Source organism: Raphanus sativus, chromosome 8 (genome assembly GCF_000801105.2).
Source record: "Raphanus sativus cultivar WK10039 chromosome 8, ASM80110v3, whole genome shotgun sequence".
In the NCBI taxonomy this organism is placed as follows: domain Eukaryota; kingdom Viridiplantae; phylum Streptophyta; class Magnoliopsida; order Brassicales; family Brassicaceae; genus Raphanus; species Raphanus sativus.
Window position 1 is genome coordinate 20,278,624 of NC_079518.1, and position 22,301 is coordinate 20,300,924.

Sequence of the window (22,301 nt, forward strand, 5' to 3'; positions counted from 1 at the left end):
TCTCTTGTTACACCATGTTAATCTGGGACCTTGATACCCCATGTCCATCAATGTACAATGATTCACCATATTCTGAAAATTGTTAGATTCGGGTTAGTTATGGGCTTCCAACTTAAAACCAATTGGCAATTAGTGGACTGTCCCTAACCATTTATATATTAGTTAATGTCCCTTAGAATTCCCGATGTGGGATGTAATATCCCTAATATCCCTCCTCGAGACGATGGCTCTTATCGGCCAGAAATCTCGGAACTTTAAGACAGTTATACTCGGTCGAGCGAGTTAATTACGACCTATAAACCCGGTCGGGAAGGGTTAACTACGACCTATAAACCCGGTCGGGTAGGGTTAATATTAATTAGAAGTTTATGGTATTTTAGGATCTGGGCTCTGATACCATGTTAGATTCGGGTTAGTTATGGGCTTCCAACTTAAAACCAATTGGCAATTAGTGGACTGGCCCTAACCCTTTATATATTAGTTAATGTCCCTTAGAATTCCCGATGTGGGATGTAATATCCCTAATAAAAATCCCTCATACCATTCAGCTGGAATTGATTTTCTTTGTGACCTGAGTGCTCCTCTATATCCAGAATTTCATTAAAATCTCCAAAGATAATCCATGGCTTATTCCTCACCAAGGGAGAATCATGATGCGTTTTCAAGTCTGCCCACAACTCCTTTCTCTCTTCCATTGAATTCGAAGCATATATGAAAGAGCAAAGAATCTCATCCTCCTTACCTTCCAAAAGAATTGAACAAGTAATGACTTGCCCACTCTTAAAACAAGGAGTTACTCTTGTTTTGGGACCCCAAACCACCCAGATCCTACATCTTCTATTGTATTCACAATTTGAAATACAAGACCAGCCTTTGAAAGCCGATGACATATCTATTTCAACACACTACTATATGTATCCATATATACTAGTGAAAGGTTGACAAATTTCTAATGTAGAACTTTTATAAACTTCCATTAGTAAGTTTTGATAAAAGAGCACACGTACAAAACTTTATTTCTTAATATTACCAACATCAAATAAACCCATTTTGCTTATAACAAATATTGGTCGAACAAAAATATCATAAAAATTTACATATTCTCGATTCAAAGAAACAGTGTTGATCATGACGAAGCTGTGGACGAAAATACAATACATATCTAAGGTTTGAGCATATAACATCAAAAGTATTCAATTTAATAAAAATCTGGCTATACGTTCGTCAAAACTTAAGTGTTAAAAATAAGGGTCAATTTGCTTAATATTCATATGATCTCTGACAATTAAGAATATAGCCATACATGGAAAAGTGTGTCAATTTGTGCCATAATCAGACTTTATAGTCCTTTACGGAGAGTGAGCGTGTGTATTATCAAACGCTCGAACTATTTACTATTTTATATATAACATTGATATATAATAGATTATTCCAGACATAAATGTAAACTATAAACCCTAAACCCCAAATCCTAAACTATAAACTCAAACATAAACCCTAAACCCAAACCATATATCCTAAACCCAAACCCTAAACCATAAACCTTAAACCCAAATTATGAATCCTAAACCTAAACTATATACCCTAAACCCAAATCCTAAACCCAAACCATATACCGTAACCATATATCCTAAACACAAACCATAATTCTAAACCCTAAATCCTAAACTCAAACCATTATCCATTACGTGACTATGTTATACATATTATGGTATGGAAAACTCGACACACCCACAAACTTTGTATATATGAAATTCTCTAAAATTTCTTTAGAGCGAGAACTGATAGCGAAAGTGTTGGAGAACAAAACAATGTAACTGATCAAGTAGTGAGTAAGAATAATCAAAAGGCAAAAAAGAAGATACAAAGTGCAAAAGAAGAGAAAAAGAAACGTATCATATTATACTGTAATTTAAAATACAGTATAGTATGATAAATTGAGAGAGAAAGAGAGAATAACCCTAAAGCCTAAACCCAAATCATATAGTATAGGGAAAGACAAATAAACAAACACAAATCCATATACCCTAAACCCAAATCTAAAATCCTAAACCCAAATCTAAAATCCTAAACTCAAATCTAAAGTCCTAAACCCAAACCTTAAACCCTAAACCCTAAAACCAAACTCTGAACCTTAAACCCTAAACCCTAAACTCAAACAATATACCCTAAACCCAAACCCTAATCATAAACCCTAAACCCTATATCCATTACGTGACTATGCTATACATACTATGATATGGAATACTTGACACACCCACAAAGTGTATATATGAAATTTTCTAAAATTTCTTTAGAGAAATAGATGATGAGTGGCAATAGTGTTGGAGAACAAAACAGTGTAACTGATCAAGTAGTGAGTAAGAAGAATCAAGAGGCAGAGAAAGAGATATAAATTACAAAAGAAGAGAAAAATAAATTTATCACACTATACTATCATTTAAAATAATACTAGATTTTGACCCGCACAACCGTGCGGGTATTTATTTTCATGTTTATATATATATTTGGTTTATTTAATTAGTATATATTTTAATATTATTCATATGTTTAAATCACTATTTCAACTACAATAATTTTATAGTTTTCATGTTGTTAATTGACTAACTATTTCAAATGATCACATACAAACATATATATATATGTTGCTTCTTATTATGTATGTATTTTATATTTAATTTATTATGATCCCGATCCGTAATTCAAAGTATTAGATTTCCTTGAAAATTTTGTTTTGTTTATTCAGTTTATATAATAAATTATTGTATGTATAAAAGTTTAAGAAAAGTTAACTTTTTATACATGTATTATATAGTTTATTAATGTTAAACCATTCTACCAACATATTATAATTTTAGAATAAATGTTTTATATTTATGAAAATAAAAATACTAACTTATCAATTTAAAATAATTTTATCATATTTAATTCAATATAATAATTTTAATTAAAATGTTAGATTTGTTAGAAATGACATACTTCAGAATTATTTTGTATTTAATTTACTATAATCCCGACCCGCAATTCAAAGTGCTAGATTTCTTTTAGTAATTTGTTTTGTTTATTCAGTTTATATAATAGAATATTGTATATATAAATTTTTAAGATAATTTATTTTTTATACATGTTATATAATTAAACAGAAATGGATATTGCTCTCCAACAAAATCTTTTTAAAATCTTTGTAAAATGAATTTTTGAAAAGTAATCATTTTAAGTGGCTATTATTATCATTACAATATTTTATATAATTTTATTTTTTGTTTATAAATCAAAACTAAATTAAAGTTAAATTTCTGATTATATTTTATGACAACTAAAATTTAAATTAATCAATTTTAGAAATTGAAAATAAATTTTAAAAGGATTCTTAAAAGATTCTTCAAAGATTTTGTTAGAATTTTTAAAATTTATATTTATTTTATCTTAAATAAAATGAAGATATTAAATGATATTATTTAATATGAAGATTAATAATAGATAAAAATGCAGTGTGACCAAGTCTTGTAAGTAGTCCATTTTTAAAAAAATCATACATGAATTAGAAGTCATGACTTCTGTTTTAATATAATAGATGGAAAATATGACGTATGATATGGAGATATGGATTATGAAGAAAATTAGAGTAGTTTACAAATATCTGTCAATTTTACAACATTTAAAACATGTCATATACAAAAAAAAAATCTATATTTTTAATAAGTATATAACAAATTCAAATTATAATTTTTTAAACTTATAAATTGAATTAAAAAGAGAGGTAAAAGTGAGAAAGTGTAATATGGCAAATATTACACAAATATCATAGCTTTTGATTTGCTATGTACACATGCTTATCGTACAATGTATATGTGATCAAATTTCCCTAAAAATAATCAGATTGATAGTTTTTTTTTTTTGAAAATAATCAGATTGATATTTGTACGTAAGTAATTTTTATTATATACATATACACATATTTATATGTATGAATTTATACAAATTTATCTAATATGTAATGATAAATTATTATTGTGTCGAAATTTATTATTTGATTAGTAACTTACTAACAGGCACGTATCAAGATTGGTGGTAAATATTATCTTGTTTGTTAATTTATTGAGTAATTATTCCCGGCGGTTGTTGTTCGTGAAATCAATATTCTCATTAATTTTGTATCATCACCCTGCTAACTAGCTATGACTTAGCTCTTAGTTTTTCTATCAAGAAATAGTATTCATGTATGTATTGTCTTTCTATTTTTTAATAGGCCTACTAATTCTTAATTTCAGGATTTGTGACCTTCCTTCGGTAGATATGTTCGTGCCCACCGCCAATCCTGTTCGAGAGCCGCCGATAATCGTAGTGAACACCGTGCTTTCGCTGTTAGCTTTAAATTATCCAGCGAATAAGCTAGCGTGTTATGTGTCGGACGATGGATGTTCACCTCTCACTTACTTCTCTCTCAAGGAAACTTCCAAGTTCGCCAAGATTTGGGTTCCCTTCTGCAAGAAATACAACGTTAGAGTTAGAGCTCCTTTTAGATATTTCTTAAACCCTTTAGACGAACCATACGATCCAGAGTTCAGTAAAGACTGGAAAATGACGAAGGTAATGATAGTTGTTTTAGTTCCGCATATGTGTTTGTTTAGAAAAAAACGAGGTTCTTTTAATCGGACCGGGGGTTTGACCGGTCTACCGGGGAACCATTTTTCTTGCCGATATATTGAGTTAAAAATTGGATTTTGTTTGAACCGCTAAACACGGAAAGAGACCAAAAAACCGGTGAACTGGTTTTGAATCTCAAAAATGTGAAACATGGTTCGAAAGTTTGTCAAAAATTCTGAGTATTTACGGTTTTGTAATTTTTTTTTCTGTATCTAAATTTACAAGTTCACAAGAAAATATAGAGTAACTATATTTGAGTATATTAGTGTGCTATGTGTATGACGTTTTGATGTTTTATTAAAGTCTTTGTATGTTTTTGTTAATGAATATTAAGGAGGAGTACGAGAAGTTAAGGCGGAAAGTTGAAGATTCCACCAGAGACTCCTACTTGTTGGACGCGGACGACGAATTGACAACTTTCTCAAACGCAAAACCAAATAATCATTCAACTATAGTTAAGGTATTATACATAATTACATATATATATTAACGGTAGCTTAACTATATCCCAGTCTTGTTTTATGTGTGTATGCGCAGGTGGTATGGGAGAATAAGGGAGGTGTAGGAGACGAGAAAGAAGTCCCTCATCTTGTATACATATCAAGGGAGAAAAGACCGGAGTACGTTCATCACTACAAATCTGGAGCCATGAACTTTCTGGTTATTGATTTTTCTAACACATCTCTTTTTCCTTTTTTTTTTAAGTTTCAAAGTACACAAGTTATGTTCGGCATGACACCATTAATAATAGATTGACATCTTATAATATTTTTTAAAAACCTCTAATATAATTTTATCATTAAAATATTTATTACTATTTATTTAAAAATTTGAAATGGAGTTATCATATAATTTAATAATATGAAAGTGTTGCTTTTAAGAATAATCCACTAAAATTCACTTCTCTACTTAGTAAAGATTTTTTTTTATATTTTTGTCAGCAAAAACGTACATTTTTATATTTTTTTATTCCACGAATTTTCTTAATTGGTAGAATACTTGCGTAATCTTGTTTGAAACGCGATTCCGCCATTCCACCAGATAACCAATCATAGCCAATATGTCGTTTATACCAAAATGTATACCGTGAAACTCTCCCAACACCTGGATAGCGGTCAAGGTTGTACAAGTCAACAGGTTGAACTGTGAAAGGAGAGCAAGTATCTCTCAACAAAACTGCATCTAAGAAATCCCTGAACACAGAAATATTGTCCGACCAATGTTTCTAAGACCAGACTGGAAGCTGAACCAGATCATAGTTCAAAATGGTTCAACAGGGTCAAACCTGGTTCAAAAACTTGATTCAATAAATTTTTAATATATACATTTTAAAATAATGCTAGAAAATATGATATATAATTAAAATATAAATAATTATCAGATATAGAACCTTGTAAATATAAAGTAGTTCTTTTTGTTCATATGGTTTGTTTATGGATTTTTGATAGTTTTAACGGTTTTTATTTTCGTCAATAGCTTAAAAACCCGACACGGCTACGTGTCCGGTTTATGTCAAACCACTGATTAGACTTTACCCGGCTACACACCAGTTCATGGTTGAATCTGGTGCAACCACAAGGCTGGTCTAATTTAAAAAACATAGCATCCAACCCACTGTTATAAGACTGTTGTGACGCGGAAGGGCTCCACAAATGCATTGTTAAGGGCATGGAAAAATTCATTTGGATCTCAGAGATGCCGTGCTCTCCTATATCAGAATAGGGACCGATCCCCCATGTAACCTTAAAATTGCAATGCCTTAAGGGAGCTGATGGAATAGCCGCTTGATAAACCTCCGGACTATCATCCCATGTAAAACTAGGGAAAGACCGAAAGAGAAATAACCCCCAAAGAGCTGCCTAGTCTCAAATAGCTGCCCACAAAAGAACCGAGCAAGAGAAAAATCTCGGATACTCTTTCATCTCCATGGGGCAGCTAAAGTAAATGTCACAGGGTCAATATTCCATGAATATGCTCAAAGCCTATATACCGTGCAATCCATAGAATCAAGCCTAGGGTTTTCCGGAATATCTCAACTATACAAAAATAGGACAATCAACTCAATATATGCCACCTGTATAAAAGGAAATATATCAAAACTCAACGAGGATTCAGTTCTAAAAATTTAAATTTCCTTCGCCACCAGAATCATCATTTTCTAGACCCATTGATAATATCCCACAAGAAAGGGAAATCCAAATGAAGGGAGAATCTTTTAAAAAATTAACTGCAACAAACTAGGGTCAGAACATCTACTACGATGAATTCCTTCTACAACTCTCTTCTCCTACCCCCAGGTTGAGCATTGCTTCTCATATGAAAGGAAGAAAACTTCCCATTAATAATTCTATCAGATATACATGATCATCACCAATCAAACTAAAGTTTCTGCCCATTGTAGCCCTCCATGAGTTATATCTACCGATTTACCCTATAATTTCCTGCTCACAAGTAGGAAGACAGTGTGCTCATAAGTCTATCATCTGGTCTGACCATGCACCCTGTAGATCAGATAATCACAATAAGGCTACGTGCCCATAAGGCCATGCACCATAAAGACCACGTTTCATGTTGGGATTCGAGACTACTTCAGAGACTACCTCAGGAACTACGTCAGCGAATACTTCAGGGACTTCGTCAGGATTTGGTGATGGAAATCAAACAAGATCGCATAACTTAAACCAAGACAAGGACAGTCATATTAGGAAAAGGAAATATCACTTTATTTAAGGTGATAGGTTCCTGGAAATATTACTTCTCATGGAGTTATGGAAGTTGCAAGTATTTTGGAATATTTCTTAATAGGTTTATGGAAAGGGGCGAATGCCCTAATTCAACTAGGTTAATGTAATAAACTCCTACTATATAAGAGGAGTTCGTGTGTACTCTTCTCTTGAACTTGGCAAGCCGTAATAAGGTGACAAAAATAGACCTAGCTTGGTTGTAAGCTTTGGTTGTGAGAGAGAGAGAGAGGTACTATATCTTTGTACTTGAGATTATAGTGATTTGCCTCATTGCCAGGCCCCAGGGACGTAACCACATTTAGGTGAACTCTGGGATATCAAATTCTTGTGTCTATCTTCTATAATTCCGTGTTCTTCTTCTGTTCTCCATAGATCTACAAACTCATATTTTCTAACGTACTACGACAAGTGTATCAGAGAGTGCTATAACGAGTTTGTGTGGTGAGTTTTTCCTAACATTTCATCAGACAGGTTTCATAGACCATTGTTGTAATGCCCCGACCCGTCCACGGCTAATGGGCCATCCAGGCCCGCTCTCTCGATCTGTGAGCCCCATCCCATCCGATGGTCAGTCGTTAATTTTCGAAAACTCGAAATCATTTTTTACTAACCCTGCAATCACCACCCGACCTTTCCTGTGCTCTGGCTTCACTTACACGGTATCGCGCATCACTTCCCGATAGGTCAACCATCCTTTCACTACTCCAGCTCAAGCACGCTTAAATCTGGAGTTCTAAATGGATGTGTGACAGAAAAGGTAAGTCAATTTTGGTGACATAGCTAGCCAAATCAATTTTCTTAAGCCTTTTTTCACATATCACAACTCGGGATGTTACAATTGTAATCCAAATTCGGGATCACGAGTCCCCACGATCATCAGATCATATGTAGCTCTGTGCCAAAATGAGTTGTGATCATAGTCTCTCCTAAGCCTTCGCAGTAGAGCATCTCCTACGGATTCTTTACATTTCATGCCAAGATAATATGGGACTTCCTGCTCACCCCATCCACAAACCTGCTGTAAATGTATGATTCCAGTCTACCATAAGGCACTTGTTATCTTCCGAATTCACTCATGAAATCAGAAGATAAGGGGAAATTTTTTGGAGATAATAAATCCAAAAAGAAATTTCTCCCTTTTAGAGAAGGATGCTGACCTTCTCCTCATGCTTAAACAACTTCTGGCTTCTAGGTCACGTTTTCCTCATACCTCTGGGTAAAGTGAAAAACTTATAATAAATAGAGATTTTTCCACATTTAAGTATATAGAAGGATTTAACCTAGATTTCGACCACAAAGACCTATTAAGGAACGACTAAACCTTAAAAGAGGGGGATAAACTATTATTCGCTTCTGACAATAGAAGGATGCATCTAGAACTAGGGTTTCCGAATTACTACATTGTAATCATGCTCTATTAATCAATAGAACACTATCTTTTATCTACTCATCTTCTTGTTTTACTGTTTTACTCTTTTTCTTAGTAGTATTTCAAAAAACCATGCTTTAATTTACTCTAACATATATTATAATAATAAAAAGTGAATGTATATTTATAATTTTCATTAAACATATTGAAAGATATTATGAGAAATGATGTACAAATTAATTACTTTTTAAACATATAAAAATTTATAATTTTCATTTTAATTTAATATTTTTTGATAATACTATAATAATAATAATAATTACAAATTAAACTAATTATTCAATTCATAAAATTATAAAATTTAATAAATTGAAATATATATCTTACATTAAAGAATATCATTTATAGCAGAATAATCTTATGTGTGAAGATTCTTTTTATTGAAATGGTACAATTATAAATAAGAACAAATATACCTTTATATTTTCGTGAGTTACATGCGGTTTTAATATCATTTTCGTAAGTTACATACAATGTTTTCATATAATTTTGATACAATGTTTCTATTTTATAAGATACTAGATTTTGATCCGCACTTTAAAAATAAAATGGTTATTTTTTTTGTTAACCAAAATATAATTAGTTTAATTTATAATTTGTATTTTAAATATGTTAGTTATGTAGATAATTTAAGTATAAATTTGTTTGATTTTTAATTATTTTTAAGTGGGTGGAAATTTTACGCGTGTTTATTTGTTAACATATTTAATTTTTGATGAGAATAATTTATTTAAAATTTGAAATTCAGTTTTAATTTTAGATGATCAGATTTTCTATTTTTAATGTAATATGTTATAAACTAATGAATTAGTGTTATAGATTTGTATAATTATTTTATAAATTATTTAATTACTATTTTTGTAATTATTATTACGCAATATTTCTATTTATAAATACATATACACTTCTACTATATAAATCATAACTAAATTAATTTCATTTTATAATATTATCGTACAATATGTAATTTCAAAATAAATAATAAAAAAATAATTTTTCCTATAATAAAATGAAATTATAAAAAAAAATTAGTAAATGATATAGAAATATATTATTGAAAATTCAAACTTACAAGAAATATATTTGATATCTTTTGGTTATTTTGTTTAAGAAATATTTAATTTTTTTATATTTTGTTGTCAAATGTAAATGATAAAAATAACCTTAATGAAATTCTTAACATATTAAAAAGTTTAATGACATTTTATATAGTGTAACAAGAAAGACCAAAGTTAATTATAAAAGTATACTTTTAATAAAATTGACGTATATTTATTATTAAAATTAATTGAGGTTAATATACCTTAGAAAATACAAAAGTAAGACATATTTATCAAGTCAACTTTGTTTGTGAATAACCAACTATAACTAAATATAATAACTGGTGTATATAAATGACTAATCAAATTTTCAAATTGCTGATCTTATTTGCGCTTTGCGATAAAACACTTTAGTCGAACAATGGTTTGATTCGTTAAATTAAATAATAATTTGAAAATTAATCTATTTAATTTATCTTAAGTAAATAAAAATAAAATCAAAATTTAATAATATAATAAATATATATGTTTTAAATATCAAATAATATTTATAAATTTCTGTTGAAAAAGTAAATTTAATATGTGGGAATTAATTAAATTTAAATAAAATGAAACTGAAAATAATATAAAGATTAAAAATTTTACATATAACTAATTTATATGGTATATACACTGAAGAAAGTTAAATATATAAAATAAATAATTTAAATGTAACCACTTTGAAATAAAATAATATTAGTTTCAGAAATTAATTTTCAGTGAATGGGGTAGAAAATCTCATATTTCCATATTATTATATTATTTTTTGATAAAGAGACAGTTTTATTCTATATATATATTGTATTATACAGTGACAGTGACAGTGCCGTAGCCAACATTTATCACTAACAGAAGCGTGGTTAAAATAAAATGCTTCAATGTTTTAAATTACAATACAAATTATTACTGTAACTAGCATTTTGTAAAATTAATAACCAAATACTCAAATGTTTCTGAATCAATTTACAATGCAGAAAAAAATACAATGTAGAATAAATAATATTATTTTTTTCTTTATCTATTTTATATATTAAAAATATTTATTTTTATTTTTATTTGATTATTTTACTATATAAACTACTAAAATGTCATTATGTAGCCATAAGACATTATAACCATAACAATCAAGACTCTGTGATTCTCTTCATCTTAGCCTATATTAACTTTACCCTAATTACTATAAAGCTTTGACATAAACCATATATAGATATTTTCTATTATGAAGGATTAAAATATATAATTAATAAAATGCTTAAATCGAAATAATAACCAGTCATATAAGAAAAAACTAACGAAATATGCCCTAAGCAAAGCCCTCATTTCTTCTAATGGAGGCACGGCTCTGGACAGTGAATATACCTCTCATCTTCGTACTTTCATAGTAATTGTTGAAATTAAAGGGAGTCATTATGTGTAGATATATATATAATGATGATTGTGTTTAATATTTTACTAGGTGGTTGCCCGCAAATTTGCGGGTACAAATTTTGATATATATAATATTTTGTGTTTTCGATCTGCGATAATATATTTTAATATTTTAAAATCAAAAGTAAATTTTTGGTAAATAATTTTAAGCATATTTTATTTATTAATACTTTTTAAATTTTAAATAGGATTTTATTTAGTATTTATTTAATTTTTTTACATCTTTTACAAATCAATATTTCATTAAATTGTTTTATAACATTATTTTTAGATCATATATATATATATATATATTATATAATTTAATTGGTTTGTAAATCAAATTTTCGTTCATAAAAATAATTAAAATCCAAAACATCAACTAATTTGACAAATAGACCCACACTTACAACTAAATTATAAACACACAAAAAAATTATTAAGAAAAAACAAAACAATATATATATGTGAATTCTGTTGATTTAATAAAAGGTTAAGAATATACAAAATTTCATAAATTTAGGAATATACTTTATTCATAATATTCTTTGGATTTTTTATGATTAATGTAATTTTCTGGTTACTTTCTTTTAGATAAAATCAAAACAACTTTTTTTTTGTTTTTGAGATTTTGAAATTTTTTTTGAAAATGATGAACATGTAAGAATTAATATTTTGCGATTGATTCTGATTTGATAACATTTAAAACCACTTGGAAAGGAAACTATACAATTATAAATAATACATAAAATATTTACAAATTTTATATTTTATGAATTATTTCTCTGAAGTTTTAGAATCCTTATAAATAGTTTCATAAATCCTAACAAATGGTTTTATAACTCAAGAAAATAATTTGTTATCAATGATAAATAATTTAAAATCTTAACTTAACAATTTTATAAAGATTATAAATATTTTGTAAACTCCTATAAATAATTTTATAAAATATTTTTAAAACTTCTGTGATGATTTAAAAACTATTAACCATCATAAACATTTTTTTAAACTCCTGTAAATAACGAGAAATTCTTCTTTATAAATGGTTTTATAAATATTTATAACATTTTTTATAGATCTTTATATATTGATTTGTAAGCTCTTATTAATGATATAATAATCATTATTGATGATTTAAAACCTTAAAATGATTACCAAATATTTATATAATTATACACTATTATATATCTGGTATAAATCATTATTAATAAATCAATATAAATGACTTTAAGTTTTAAATATATATATATATATATATTAATCACCAAAGATGATTTTAAATTAAATAATTCATAAACTCGTTATATGATGCATCAACAGTTATTATAATATCTTTTATTAAAATTATATGTTCTATATATGTATATTATGACTTATATCGAAAAATAGAGTTTTTACGATTGTTTATAATAGAAAAATAAGCTAGTATATTAGTTTTACTAACAATTTTTAACAACATATTTCATATAATTTATAAATAGCCTATTAGTGAAAAATGGAATGATGGAGTATTGTATAGAATTTTTATATTTGATATCATTTGATACTATAAATGATTATGCATAAAATTATGTAAATAATTTGGCAACTAACATTAATTGATTCTATGATTTCTCTTTTTTTAGATTTGATTAAAATAAAATAAAAATCATCGACCAATGAACTTATAAGAATTTTTCTCAAATTACATGTATGAGTGACATGTCAGAAATCAAAAAGTGACTTCTCATTTAATATATAGGAGAATATTGCTTGTAATACATATAATGAATCCGCCTATGAGTTCAAATACTTTGATCCCTCATTAGTTTATAACAATTAAATTTGATCCAAACTGATGTTTAGGCATTTTAATGTTTTAAGTATTAATTAAACAACTATCAATGTCTTACATCTTTTTCCTTTGTTGCGAGAATAACAATGTGATGATTCATGAAATTGAACAGTTAAGAGTATCAGGATTGATGACAAATGCACCATACATGTTGAATGTAGACTGCGACATGTATGTCAATGAAGCAGATGTGGTGCGGCAAGCAATGTGTGTATTTTTACAAAAGTCAAAGAGTTCAGACCGTTGTGCTTTTGTTCAGTTCCCTCAAGAGTTCTATGATTCTAACTCCAACGAACTAGCCGTCGTACAATCAGTAGGATTTGTCCCTTTGTCTTTCTTTTATATTTTTGGTCAATTCAGTGTACTTTAGCGACTACTAATTAGATCTTTTTTTGTTATTTTTCTTGTTGAAATTAGTATTTGGGAAGAGGAGTCGCAGGAATCCAAGGACCGCTATATTGTGGCTCAGGATGCTTCCATACTAGAAGAGTTATGTACGGTTTATCTTCAGATGATTTTGAAAACAACGGAAATCTTTCGGTGGTTGCTACAAGTACGTATTTTCATTATCGTAACATTCATATTTATATCAAATATACACTTCAACATAACTTTGTTAACTCATATTCAGTTATTTCAGTAGTCAAATTTTTATCATTTATTTCTTCTATTTTTTTTCCATTAAGTAGAGTTTTTGGATGAGGATAGTTTAGCGAGAAAATTTGGGAGTTCGAAAGAGTTGGTCGAATCGATTGTGGAAGCACTGCAAGGAAAATCAAATCCCAGAACTACCCTTACAAACTTCATAGAAGCGGCTCAAATGGTGGGACATTGTCACTACGAACACCAAACCGATTGGGGAAAAACTGTAATTCATCATCAGCTAACTCATTTTATTCTAAACTTAAACTTCTTTTAGAAACGTGCTGTTTGAATAATTTTGAATCATTACACATAACAATGCATTTTGAATATAAAACATGCAGCTCGGTTGTTTATATGATTCTGTGGCGGAAGATATGAACACAAGTATCGGAATCCATTTGAGAGGATGGACTAGCTCATACATTTGTCCAGATCCACCTGCTTTTCTTGGATCTACGCCATCGGTGGGATTGGAGGCGATAGTCCAGCAGCGGCGATGGGGGACGGGAGCGATCGAAGTCCTTTTTAACAAGCAAAGCCCGTTAAGAGGAATGTTTAGCAGCAAAATAAGATTCCGACAACGATTAGCTTATCTTTGGATTCTAATGTGTCTAAGGTCAATCCCTGAGCTATTTTATTGTCTCTTGCCTGCGTATTGCCTGCTTCGCAACACGGCCTTATATCCCAAGGTGATTTTCTCTCTATCACTTATCATGGTTTTGTATAATTTCACATATTTAACAAACATAAAATTTATAACATTTAAAAAAAAATTGTCTGAATATAGGGACCTTGTCTAGCCATAACTGTCACACTGGTGGCGATACACTGCCTCTATACTCTATGGCAATTTATGAACATTGGTTTTTCAGTACGATCGTGGTATGTCTCTCAGTCACTTTGGAGGATTCTAGCCACTTGTGGTTGGTTATTTAGCCTCCATGATATCATACTTAAACTTCTTGGAATCTCGCAAGTCGGGTTCGTAGTTGCTAAAAAGACTATCCCTAAGACCATGCCAATATCCGGGTATGAACCAATCCAAAGAGAAGATGATGGTCCAAACTCATACATAGGTAAATTTGAGTTTGATAACTCGTGCCATTTCGTTCCTGGCACATTTATTATGTTGGTGAATATGGCCGCTCTAGTCAGTAATTTTGTGGGTCTTCAGCGGTCAAGTTGTCATCGTGGAGGAGGTCGTTCAGGTTTGGCAGAGAATTGTGCATGTATTCTGGTGGTTTTGTTGTTTCTTCCATTTCTAAAGGGTTTATTTGCGAAGGGAAAATATGGCATCCCGTTGTCTACCCTTTCTAAAGCTGCCGTTTTAGCAATGTTATTTGTTGTTTTTGCCGTGGGATATTAGTTAGCTATATGGTATATTATGCAAATAAGCTATCTTTATCAAGACATTTTCTTCAGTTTATAATTAATGATATTTATCCTCTATTATTATAGAACCAGCATCTTCATGTCTATCAACTTTTAGTTTTCGTGTTGCGGTTGACAAATTTTTCATCACTCTAGCCAATGGCAAAGCTGAGTGCTATTCCTTAATTTCTTATACGTGGCCTAAGATTTTGAGTATATATTTTAATTCCAATATGTTCCGGAATACTTGAATTGAGTTTGTGTGTTTAGATTTTAGGTTCTTTGCTTAACTGAAGATAGGATGTTAATTAGATGATTCAACATTGTGCGCTTTGTTTAATGAGATATAGAGTTGTTAGTTGGATACATAGACGTACTTCCACATCCTGGATGTAGACATTGTGGTAGATGATACGGCCAGCTTGAGTCGACATTAGTCCCATACATGTCTCTGAGCGGTTAGTGTGGGCACTAGTCCCATACATGAATCCTCCATCGGGAATACCTCTATTTAGGGTGTCCGAGCATTAACCTCGTAAATATGATACTTGCTTGTTATTTCGGTGCTTTATGTGCTGTGTTCATTTTATGTTATGGTTAAAATATTTATATTTGAAGTGCTATGTTCAAGTACTTCGGATTTAACATTTCATACCTTACTGAATGACATTCACTTCTCTTTTTTCGTCATTTCAGTGAGATAAATGAGTTGATGTTATGGATTGGTGCTACTTGACAGTTTTTTTCATTCAGAATTTATTTGGGTTTATAGTGGGTGGAGATGTAACTATGATATATTGTTGGTGGCACACCGTTCTGATAGGAAATAATGGGTGTTACAAAATAATTTCAATGTACAAGGGTTAGAAAAGTGTAGGCAGTATCTAATAACCCTCATACAAAACAGTTTTCATGAATCTTTAATCTTTGTAATACTTCCATTGTTGGGACTAAAATCTAACCTCCAGATTTACATAGATTTGAAGAGACTTTGGTCATGGCTAATTTGGTATATATGGAAGAATATAAATTATTTTCTTTTTGAGGCGCTTTAGATTTTTTAGAGGTGGTGGATAAATCAGTATACGAATCTCGCTATTGGTTCAAGGCGAAAACATATTGATAGTGAATTTAAAAGGGTTGAGAATAGAGGATTACACGGGATAACTAAGAAGTGGACAAAATGTACTATTGATATGGAATGGAGAAAAACAACAAAAAAAAACAAAAAAAGATAGAGTAAGGAGGCTGGGTGCTTCCTAGTGACCACAGCCAGGTCCAAGATCACAGTCGCCATGATCTTTTCAATTTAAAGTGTTTCACCGATGCTAATTTATTTTGTTCTTATTGGCGATTGAAAGTATGCATATTCTCAAGAAAAATAGATTTTTGTTTGATGCAGAATTTGTAGATTTGACTAGCGTTGTTTTAAAACCATCTGCTAGGCCATCCTTCTAATATCAGGTTGGTGAAATTAGTATGTGTCTTAACATTTTACGGATCGTGAGTTGTGAAAGGGGAAGAAATAATAAAAAATAAAAGAGATACTTTCCTAGTGCAAAGTGTCACAAAATATGGGTTAATGCACTCATATGTAGCCTTTAGCCATCCTTCTTAGTTGGCAGAACTCTTTGCCTCCGAAAGTTCTTATCCTTTGAGTTTAGGCTTTTGTCGAATGTGGGGTGATGTGATATGCCAATTCCTTATCTTATTTTGTGGCTGGGGTCTGCTGTTGGTGTAGCGTCAAGCTTGATAGGCTCAAAGTTCACTGATTCCAAGAGGAATATCCATCCCTTCGACGAGAACTTATTGATCGTTGATTCTGAAAAATGGCCGCTCAAATGATCTTGGTAATTGTTGATTCCTAAGAATACTGAAGAAAATACCTGAAAGGTTCTGAGATTTATATTTAATAATAAAAAGTATCTTATATATTTAGTCATCACAAGCTTATATACAAGCTAGTATCAAAAACCCTAATCTACAATGATATACAAGCTAGTATCGAAAACCCTAATCTACAATGAATAAAACCTAAAGTTAAAAAGTCTGGAATCAAAGCTCACAAAGAAAAAACCCAAACGACAAATAAAGAAGAAGCAGTGATAAAGTCCCTTTAGTGATTGGTGATCAATGTAAATATATGTTTCATCAGATTCCTTCAGATAGAAAGGATCCGCCCTCAAATCTGAATTGGGCTTGTTAAAAGCAGACTGGATCCTTTTCTGCGCTTCCCTTAGTAATTGAAACTTGTTAGAGGAATCGAAGATGAAAGTGAAAATGATTATGTATTTCTGTTACAGAGTTGTTACTCTGTTTATATACATATACATGAACCGGCTTATTCAGGTTAAATACTGGTTTACAATTAAACCAACTATACAATTTATATCAACTTTACTACCCCTGTTCAAGGTGGCATGTCGATTGAAGAGAATGCCATCTTTCTAATGAGTATGTGAAAGATTGATGGATATATAATGGCTTTGTAAAGACATCAGCCAGCTGATTGTCTGTTTGAACATGTAGAGTCTTGATCAATCCTTTCAGAATCTTTCCTCGGACCATATGAAAATCAATCTCCAAGCATTTAGTCCTTTCATGAAACAATGCAATGTTAGCTATCTGAATAGCTGCAATAAAATCACAAGAGAACACCACTGCTTGATGTTAAGGAACTGTAAACTCTCAAAGAAGATTGATTATCCAAACAAAATCTCAAACAGTAAGTTCCATGGCTCAATATTCTAACTCTGCATAAGAATGAGAGAGAGTCGTCTGCTTCTTAGACTTTCAGGAGATCAATGATTGTCCAAGAAATAGACAAAAGCCTGATGTAGAACGTCTAGTATCTGCACGAGATCCCCAATCTGCGTCTGTAAAGGCTTTGATAAACAAGTTAGAATTAGAACTGTAGAATAATTCTTTGCCAATAGTCCCTTTCAGATAATGCTATACGCAGCTTTAAGATGTGATTGTTTCAGAGAAGAAATGAACTGACATAACTTGTTAACTGCATAAATAATATCTGGACGAGTTATTGTCAAGAACATCGTCTTCCCAACCAATCTTCTATACAATCCAGGATCATACGATATAAGTTCAACACTGTCTGTACAGAGTTTGATGCTGGGATCCATCGATATTGTTGATGGTTTGCAAGCGAGCAAATGATAGAGTTTAAACTATCGATTCGCTGTAAACTCAATCACACTCCTTTATTGAATCAACGATAACAATGTATAACACTTTGTATCAAGAACAACTGAGAAATCGCTGGCTTAACCCAGACGATAATCTCCTCAAGTCTCTGCGACTCAATCCAAAATACAAAGCTGATTTCATTGTAGACGACACACTCTGTATTTATTCTCATCCAGTTCTCAACTGCAAAGACTCTAGATGAAACAGAGTATCTCCAAGTTGCCAGCTCAGCTAATAAAGCCACTACAAGCTTATCAATACCCCCGCCTTTGAAAAGAAGCTTGACCCCAAGCTTCTAGCTATGGAAATCTCCTGCAACCCATCTATTGGTTTACAACGTTTCTCTTGGCTTGCGTTATACGTTTCTGTCGCAGCAATGTCACGCTTTTGTATCTTGTATCAGAAACCCATAAATTTAGTCTTCCAACGGTGCCACACCAAGGAAGTTATTATAGATTTTTTAAGAAGCCTGCACTTCCACTCACGTAATGTAGACGCTCCATCCATCCAACTCTCATTCTTTTGCTGGTCAGACATAGCTTGCGTATTAAACCTTGACACTGCACAATACTGATCTGACTCTCCACCAAAAACAATAGGAACCATGTACCATAAGACCAACAACGTGAAAGCTCCTCTCCCAGATGCTGATGTCAGGAGTGTTTCTGCATTTACCAAGGCCACGCTACGGTTGCCAAACATGCTACGATTGCCAAACATAATCGTCACTCGAAAGCGCACACACTTATGTATCAACATAGCAACCACTTGTTTCATTCCAAGGGCCTTGATCTCTACGCCCATAATTTTCATAATCCCGTTTGCAGGACTAAGATAAAGAGACAGCTCTCTGCTCTGCATTAGTTTTCTTTCATTCCAGCAATGCCACACAGCAAAATAATCTCCCTTATCAATCAGTGTAAAGTACCGAACAAGTAGATGCAATGGCAAGCTTCTCCACTTCTCAGTTACATCTGACTTCTGTGTAAACTTGAACGACAGAAAATCCTTTCTTTCATCTTTGTATTTGAAATGCCAAGTCTTGTAACACCTCTTCCTATGCTGTATCTGCTCTCGTTCTGAATGTGTCAAAAGAACATCAGTAAACAGTTGCACTTCTGCATAATCTACTGTTGCAGCTTCTTTATCCCTTACATCCCTTGTTTGATGATACCTCTTGGTTTTCTTCTTATTGACACCGGCATCGTTCTTACAGGGAAACCGCACCAAAACATCAGACCCAGAAACTTAGTTGGCAACAGAATCCATTCCATTATTCATCTCCACCAGTATGTCATCCTCTCTCACATTGCTCCTCAACAATAAAGGTGTCTTTCTTTTCTGCAGCCAACCCATTCTGCTTGCCTTCACCTTCATCCTCTTTTTATATTTAAACCGCCAGGATTTTGGAGATAAACGTTGCTTCCTCGTATGCTTTCTTGTTTTATCACTAAGAAACTTTTTGTTGACCAGCTTGGGTACATAATGTATGGACTCAGAATCTATTGATGGTGGTGTCAATTCATCCTCTGTTTGAACCTGTAAAATGTATGGTTCTTCCCCATCCTGAACACATAAACCGACACTGTCCATTTCATAAGGTAACGCCTCCAGCACAAGGCCATAAGATGGCTCCGGTAATGCATTGGAACAAGTCTCAGATGCTGCTTTAAGTGCTTCATTGCTTGTACTGACCACGTGTTTCCCAGACTTCAACATAGGATCTTGAACAATCTCAGGAACGTGAGTGGAAAAATATGAGTGAGAACCATTTTCTTCTGGTGCAAAGCGAGCCAACAGTCTTTTCTTAAAGCTGAACCAAGTTATGAATTCACCCTTGATCACTTCCTCAATATACCAATCCCGAGCAGCTCCTTCCAAACTCGCAGAAACCAAAACAAGCTTATCGGCTTCATTATACTGGCCAGCTCTGAAGACTCTTTCTACTCGACAAATCCAGCCATATGGCATAAAACCATCAAACACAGGAAACTCATTTTTCTTTACCAAACTTCCCTGAGGATGAAAACTGGAACATGCAGAAATGCTGATATATGGTGTTTTTCACATCATTGTATATATGTTTTCATTTGTTTCAAGTCACTAATTCGTGTCAGTCTAGTCCTTTTTGACCTTTTACAGGTCTGGAGTTAGTAGAAGGAAGAAGAGAAGGTGCCTGATGAAAAGAAGTCCTTTTGGAGCATTCCTGCGGAGAACACTCAAGAGAACAGTCCCGAGACTGTTCTATCGCAAGCGGAACAAGCAGACGGAGTGATCCGGAGATTGTTCCAGACGAATATGGAAACTCCTATTTCGGGAATTAAAGCCCTGCTGCCCTAATCTCTTTTCTTCTGATTGGCGCCTCCATATAAAAACGCCATCTATCTATTTTCTATTTTTTACTTACGCTAGTTTTTGCAAGAGACAAGTTTCATACTTTTGGATTCAACTTTTTGTAAGGGCGACGGCTCTCATCTTCACTCGAAGAACAACCTGAACCCTAGTTTACTTCTTCTTAATCTGATCATGAGTATTTCAGTTTCATCTGTTGTTCTTCTCTGCATCATGATTGAGTAGTCGACTGTTGATCTAGGGTGATAGAGTGCATTCGCGACTGAGCATAGATAGGTTATCATTTAGTAAATCTTCATTCATTCATTGTTTCATGCCTGCGTTAAACTGATCATCTAACGTTTGATCCCAAGTAAATCTGTGCATCAAAAGTGTAATAGGTTGCTAGATCCTGTATGAATGAGCACTGCATCCTTAGCCACACGAAAGTAGATGTTAAGGTGCATTGTGAACAAATCGGAGTCATTCATTAAGGTTCACCATCAGATCTCAGACCAAGCGACATCTTAGGAGCTGGGTCTGATCGGTGAAAGGATCAACTACACGACAGTGTGTTGTTCTAGCATGTTCTCCGAGTTCTAGATAGAACTGCATCGGACCTGAATAGTTGCTCGGTCGTGATTGAGATCACTCGCATTCATCCTAGATTAACTCCTTTTAACTTGAATTCATCGCTTGTGCTTTTTTACTTGTTCTCTACGTCACCTTTTTAAACCAAATCTTTATCTTCTTCTTAGCTTGATTTCGGAACTCATAGAACTAGAGTGTAGACTGGTCCTCTGGATTTGAATCTCAATTACTACAATTGCAACTGTTAACTTGGCAATAGCAAGGATTCATTTTTAGTGTATCAAGTTTTGGCGCCGTTGCCGGGGACCAGATTTTTTACCTCTATTTTTCGGTTTCATATCTAGTCTAAGATATCTAACTCGTCTTATTTTATTTGTTTCAGCTGATGATCCAGGTGCATGACCAGTAGACATACTCGGAGCAACGCACAAGGACCATTGCATCAGCTTACTAACGAGGAACTAGCGAGATTGGAACGACAGAACCGTCAACAACCGAGATCAACGAACACCAACATGGGTGATCATCCAGATGATCTCACTGCTGCACTTGCACTCATGCAACAGCAGATGCAGCAGATGCAGCAGACGATCCAAGCGCAGCAAGCTGCTGCCGAGCAAGCTGCTCTGAATGCTGCGAACCAGCATAACCAACAGGAGGAAGTGGTCCAGATTGGGCAGAGAAACTTGCTGCGTAATCTGCCTGCTACGCGATCTGCCATAACCCCTCCACCGTGCACTAGGCAAGACTTCGAGATCAAGCCAGCCTTGATAAGTCTAGTGCAAAGGAAGATCTTCAATGGACTTCCTGCTGAGATACCGATGGACCACATCGAGCACTTGAGAAGATGTGTGGTTTCACTAAAGCGAATGGAGTACCACCCGATTACATCAAGTGTACTCTGTTCCCTTTCTCTCTTGATGGGAAAGTTGCTCGCTGGCTTGATTCACTACCCACAGGATCACTCACCACTTGGGAACAAGTCCGAGAGGCCTTCTTAAGCCACTTCTACACGAAAT

General features: G+C 32.5%; 2 protein-coding genes across 2 annotated transcripts; both read left to right on the forward strand.

Annotated features, from left to right (window-relative positions):
- Window positions 1-4,296: 4,296 nt before the first annotated feature.
- Window positions 4,297-5,383, forward strand: LOC108821101 (cellulose synthase-like protein B6). Its single transcript, XM_056992937.1, has 4 exons — window positions 4,297-4,590; window positions 4,982-5,107; window positions 5,185-5,267; window positions 5,353-5,383. The coding sequence occupies exons 1-4, from the start codon at window positions 4,297-4,299 to the stop codon at window positions 5,381-5,383; spliced, it is 534 nt and encodes a 177-aa protein (XP_056848917.1).
- An 8,189-nt stretch (window positions 5,384-13,572) lies between these two features.
- Window positions 13,573-15,219, forward strand: LOC108820227 (cellulose synthase-like protein B5). The gene is made up of 4 exons (XM_018593198.2): window positions 13,573-13,693; window positions 13,830-14,008; window positions 14,127-14,474; window positions 14,573-15,219. Exons 1-4 carry the CDS (start codon window positions 13,633-13,635, stop codon window positions 15,149-15,151), a joined length of 1,167 nt encoding a protein of 388 aa, XP_018448700.2. The 5' UTR covers window positions 13,573-13,632; the 3' UTR covers window positions 15,152-15,219.
- Window positions 15,220-22,301: the final 7,082 nt, after the last annotated feature.